This window comes from Eptatretus burgeri, chromosome 8 (genome assembly GCF_056783735.1).
Source record: "Eptatretus burgeri isolate ZD-2024b chromosome 8, Ebu_testis_v1, whole genome shotgun sequence".
NCBI classification, from domain to species: domain Eukaryota; kingdom Metazoa; phylum Chordata; class Myxini; order Myxiniformes; family Myxinidae; genus Eptatretus; species Eptatretus burgeri.
Genome location: NC_140968.1, coordinates 15,095,042 through 15,100,988, shown reverse-complemented (window position 1 = coordinate 15,100,988; position 5,947 = coordinate 15,095,042). Strand labels below are relative to the sequence as shown.

At 39.4% G+C, this 5,947-nt stretch overlaps 1 protein-coding gene across 1 annotated transcript; it reads right to left on the bottom strand.

The window, feature by feature from the left end:
• On the bottom strand, positions 1 to 3,349 carry LOC147021174 (uncharacterized). The gene has a single exon (XM_085891018.1). It carries the CDS (start codon positions 3,278 to 3,280, stop codon positions 1,700 to 1,702), a length of 1,581 nt encoding a protein of 526 aa, XP_085747144.1. The 5' UTR covers positions 3,281 to 3,349; the 3' UTR covers positions 1 to 1,699.
• Between the last annotated feature and the right edge of the window lie 2,598 nt (positions 3,350 to 5,947).

Genomic DNA, 5,947 nt, shown 5'->3' with positions numbered 1-5,947 from the left:
ACACACACACACACACACACACACACACACACACACACACACTAATAGATAGACAAGCAAGGAAATGACAAATTGAAAAACATGGACGTAAAAAGGGTGCAAGTGATTAAATAAGGTCGATGGATGGTTTAAGTACCTGTAGTTCTGGAGACTCTTGTTTCTTTAAAAAACATCTTGGATCGACCATCTGTAAGAGTCTCAAGTTTCATCTTACCTTGTTGGAGCTCTTAGACGATGGAGTGATGATGGATCCACTGCCAAACATGACACCTTCTTCTCCTGCGGCCATTACTACAACTCCTTCCTTTGCACAAATATCAACAAAAGGAAGTCAAAACAACTCGACAGCGACGTGGTGATAACCTCCATCATTATCATTCCTTCCAACACAATCCTCGAAACACTGTATCCTCTCAATTGTTTTCTGCATCTCAATTCAATTTTTCTTTTGTTTTGCCTTCAATTTCACATCTTTATTTTCTTCATCACAAACTCACACTGGATTTGTACTGAAGTTTTTCAAACAACAAATTTCAATGATCATCCAGGTGTGTATAATGACTTTTGTACAGATACATTAACACTCATGCGAGACTTCTACCAACGGGAAGATTTGCTTGGTGTTTGTAAGTTTTAGAATTCAGAAAAATATGGGTTTGTCCTCAACACTTCTGAGGCACAGACAAAATGGGACATGATGCAGGTGAAGAAGAGGTAGTTTAGACAAAGTTTTAAATTGTAATTTGTAATGTAAAGCAAGAATCTTGTCAACTTACGTTCCAATCGGAAGGATGGTTTCAGGTGAGGGGTGGAGGAGGGAACGAGCACCTCTTCTGAGGGACCTTTGGAAAAACAATAGAAATATGAAAGATTCGATAAATTGAAATCTCAATCAGTTTGATAACTTGTCAGAAAAGAAAACAAAAGGAAAGGCACGGATGGAACAGGTAACAAAGGACAAGGTGAATCAGGTGATGTCATCCAATCGAAGGGAGTTAAAGTTGTTTCTTCTGGATGGGGATGATCACGACAAGAAGTTACCTTCCCACAAAAATTATAATTACAATTATCTCCACAATTCAGGACACTCTTCTTCATGGAAGGAAGTATTAACAGCAATGTCTGTAAAAGACGAAGTCTCAAAACTTATTTTTCTTGATGTTTTGATCTTGTGGTTGGCTGTGTTTGCACCCATTGTGTGTTCAACCCACCTGCCCCAAAGTATTGAAGAGTGCTCACCTGTTGAAGATCCTGCATACAATATGGCTTCTGCTGTTGCTGCCATCATCAGGATGAGGCTTCTGTTCCCAAGCCAGCCAATGAACAATGTAAGATGGTGATAGATTGATTTTCACCAACACGATCCCACCATGGTTTTCCTCAACTTTGCTTCCTTCACTATGAAAGTTCAGGTTCCTGTCCTCATGAAATGCAAGATGTCTGAAAGGATTGAACTCCCTGTCCATGACTTACGATCAGAAGATGTTTCAGTGATTGCTCCAATATGATCTCAGGTACATTCACGTGTTTGAAAGAGACCCTGCGTCAAAGTGAATTTGTTTCAATGGAATATTCTCCTGAAATATTTTTTAATGTTTTTTTTTTCCTGAAATGATTTTTTTGTGTTTTTTTTTTCCCCTTAAATGTGTGTCATGTGAGGAGTCTGTTATAGGAGATGGGAGATGAGGAGGGAAGGTCGTTATTTATGGAGATGAGGCTTGCCCTTGGGATTCTTCAGGAGGACTACTTTATCTCCTTTGATGGTATATCTCCCGTTTGGGTCACTTTCCCTCTTTTTATCAAGATCACTCAGCAGCATCTCTTGTTTTCCTCTTTGGAGCTGAGTGTAATCCGGAGTGATAAAAATGTTTTTTGTCCAGAGAGAGGGATCAGTTAAATTGCGAACCTTCTTGTTATTGGTGAGAACAAGATTCCGATCCGACTCACAACTGAACACAACTTTCATTGGTCTGAATCTGTTCTCAATGTACCGTCCAACACGGAAAGTGGTTAGGGGCTCTATGTTCAGGTTCATGGCTTTAATTAATTTTGTCACAACCTCCTTGTCATGCTCCCCTTGTCCCTCCTTCACTCCACGGAACATGAGGTTATTTTTACGCCTTTCTATCTCAGCTGGTTCATCATTGACAAGCTTGGACTGAGACGAATGGTGAGGCTTACGTTCGGCCGGCAGATGATCAACATCAGGCTGTTTCACTTGTTGTTTCCTGCCTTCACAGAGAGGCTTCGGTTGGCGTTGAAGAACAACACTGTACTGTTGTCGCTGCTCCCGCCCTTCATCACTTTGAGGCTTTGGTTCAGGTGGGAGCAAATCAACATCCTGCTGTTTCAGTTGTTGCTTCTGGAGCCCATCATCAGTTATTAGAATCACTTCTTCCTCAACTCCTTCCTCAGTAAGTTTTCCTGCTTTTTGCAATTTGGTTTCTCTCTCCAAGACCTCTTGCTCCCTCAACTCCACATGACGTTTCTTCTCTCTTATCTGTTGTTCTCTTTCCATGAGAATCAACTCTCTTGTTTTCCAGGCAACTTCACATTGCTCTCTGTGTTCTTGTTCCTTTTTCTCTCTCAGACGAGACTCTCCCTCCGATTTATTCAGATTACATTGTCGATTATGAAGATCCTCTCCCTTTTGGTGGATATGGAGCTGCTGTTTCTTGAGCTCTTCATCTTTCCCATTAATGGAGGCATCAAACACCCCCTGTCGCTCCCGCTCCCATTCCTGATATTTCTGCAATTCTTTCTCCCGTTGATGAACATGTTGCTTCCAGTTTTTAACCTCCAACATTCTCTTTTCTATATCAAGCATTTTCTTCTTACGTTCTGTGTTTTTACGCTTTTCCCAGATCCAAACTTCAAATTTCTCATCCTCAAAATCCTTTTCCCAGTTTCCTCGTCTGGATTCCTCCTTCTCCCATGTCTTTAACTCTTCTTGTTTCTTCCTCTCCTGTTCATTTATTTTCTTCTGCTCTGCTTCCTTTTTCTCTCTCTGCTGTTCCTCCTCTCGTTTCCTCCGTTCATCTTCCTCCTTTAACCACAATTCTTTGTTCAATTTCCTTTGCGCGTCCATTTCCATTAACTCACGTTCTCTGTCCTGAACAAACTTCTCTCTTTGAATGAGATCTCCTTTTTTTTGGAGCAACATCTTTTCTTTTTCCTGAAGTTGTTCTTTCAGTGCTTGTAAAACTTTATTTTGATCCTCTTGATAATGTTCTTCCTCTTGTTCTTCATTTCCGACGTTCTGTTTCACTGTGAACACCATTTTTTCCTTCACATCATGATCCTCCGTTCCCTCCACTTTCTGCGTTTGAAAGAGTTTGTTTTCCTGAACATTATTTCCCAATGGTGGTTCATCTTTCAGTTGTTGTCTCTGTTTGTTTTTACATCCACATTTCACACTGCAAGAGAAAAACACATTCTCAGTTCAAGGTAAAATGAAGTATTCCATCACCTGTAAAGTGTTGAATATGTGGTTTTGTTAAACAATGGTTTTGTTCCACGAATGTTACAATGCTGCAGGATCCGGAATATCGAGCTTGCAGATGTAACTTAAGCAAGGTCCAAATGATCGGTGAGGAACGATGAATCACACTTGATTATTTAAATAATTTAATGTAATGTTGGAGGATGTTGTGAACTTTTGTGTTTTTTTTTATGAAGAAGGAAATCATGTGACTTTTTGAAAATTATATCTCACTTCACTGGAATTCGTGCACTCACTTCACTGGAATTCGTGCACTCACTTCACTGGAAACATTTTTTCATGACGTCATTTGGCGGCCATCTTGGATTTAAAAATATCCTTCATCTCAGAAGAACAACCAACTATTCCTTGGAAATCAACACTGAATCGGTGAGTTTCACTTTATATTCACAAGTGTTCAATAATAAACCTTTTAAAAGCTTCCTGAAGACATCACTGTTACTTTGTGTGAACAAAACAAGCTCAAATGAGCTAAGATCCTCGTCCTCTTTATGTTGAAGTCATAAAAACGAATATGACGTCATTTTGGTGTATCAGGTTTGCGATAAATTATCTGTGCTAATGCCCGGGTTGATTCTTGCAAACAAAATTCAAACAGCTTGCCTAGTTTCGGAGTTAATGGTATCGGCGATTTCCATTAGCGGTGATATTATGACGTCAACTTTTTTTTCTCGGAAGAATTTCCAAAATCGGAGATGGTTACTGCCTGTGCGTGGCCTTTCTGCAGAAACCTGGCAAGTTTCACAAAGATCTGATGAAAATTCTGGGTTGTGAAAGAAAAAATAACAAAAATAGGAATGACGTCATAAAAATTGATATGACATCATAGTGCTGTATCATATGTGCTGTAATTGATCTCAGCTCATGCCCTGTTCGATTCCAGCAAACAGAATTCAAAAAGCTTGCCTAGTTTGAGATAATTTTTTCGGCGATTTCCATTAGTGGAGATATTTTAATGTCATAATTTTTTTTTTCTCGGAGGAATTTTCAAAATCGGAGATGGTTACTGTCTGCGCAGGTATTGTGACATGTATACGTCAAGTTTCAGGAAGTTTCGATGAAAACTGTGGAATGAAACAAGTTTCACAAAGATCTGATGAAAACTCTGGGTTGTGAAACAAAAAATATCAAAAAATAGGAATGACGTCATAAAATTGATAATTCATAAAATTGAAGTGATGTCTCATATATGCGGTCATTAATCTCTGCTGAAACCCTGTTCGATTCCCGCAAACAGAATTCAAAAAGCTTGCCGAGTTTTGGAGATAATTTTTTGGGCGATATCCATTAGCGGAGATATTTTGACGCCATAACTTTTTTTTCTAGGAGGAAATTCAAAATCGGAGATTTTTACATGTATATGCCAAGTTTTAGGAAGTTTTGATGACAACTCGAGGTTGTGAAACGAAAAATTCCACAAGATCAACAATGCGAGTTAGACTTGGAGATCCTCCACAGGATCTCTAACTTTGAAATCCTCCCCGAATTGCAGGCCATCGCACACGGATAATTCCGTAACGCGGAGGGAGGGTCACTTATGGACCGTGAACGCCAATAACTCAACCACGTGACCTCAGGTCCGCTGTCGAGTTTACCCAGTTACCAAGAAAAATAACCACGTGATCCAATTACCAGGGGACCCTGTTAAAGTGATTCGGTTTTGGTGAAGATCCGAATCCAGTTCTGGAAATGAGAATTATTTACTTTTAAAGCGATTCATCACCTTTAGTTATTGCCGCTAAAAACGATATATAGCACGAAATCTCAAAAATGTGTTGGACCCGATATGTTCTCATGGATCAGGCATTACGTGGTGGAGGTATGCGCTCTACCGAGTGTCCGAGTTTAATACTGTGATTGCCTTCATCAGTGTTTTCATGAATTACAAGACAGACTGAGCTGAAACTTTCACAGCTTATTTTTTGATACACGGGTTATTTAATACACAAGTATAATTGTAAACAGCTCGCCAAAGGTGTCCCCTCCGTTTAAAATGAGCTTTGTTCCACACGATTTCACGAAGACAGCCATGTTGAAGTCGAAGGTGATTATAAATCTTTACTGCCAGTAAATCTACATTTATATTTTGAACCTCTAGCAGTACAAATGTTGGTATTTACACCAAATTTATCTTTGATTTTATACAGCATCGGTGGGCTTCTTCATGGCAGCCATTTTGAAATCCAAGATGGCCACAAAAACGGTGGATGAAAAAAATGTTACCCATGGATTTTGGACACCTCGTTATCTCCTCGAGTCAATAAAACAACAAATTCTATCTTCAACAACAAAAAAATGCTCGTCCTTATAATCCCACAAGACATGGAGCACGATAAACTCGTTTCAAATCTCTGAGCCATCTTGTCCCCTTGGATGAAGATATAAATATTGATGAAAAGTCATTTGTGTTCTTTACCAGTGAATGCAGCGCTTTCTCCTGAACCT

Coding starts and splice junctions, on each gene's coding strand:
- LOC147021174 (XM_085891018.1), bottom strand. CDS start 3,280: ATGGTGTTCACAGTGAAACAGAACGTCGGAAATGAAGAACAAGAGGAA.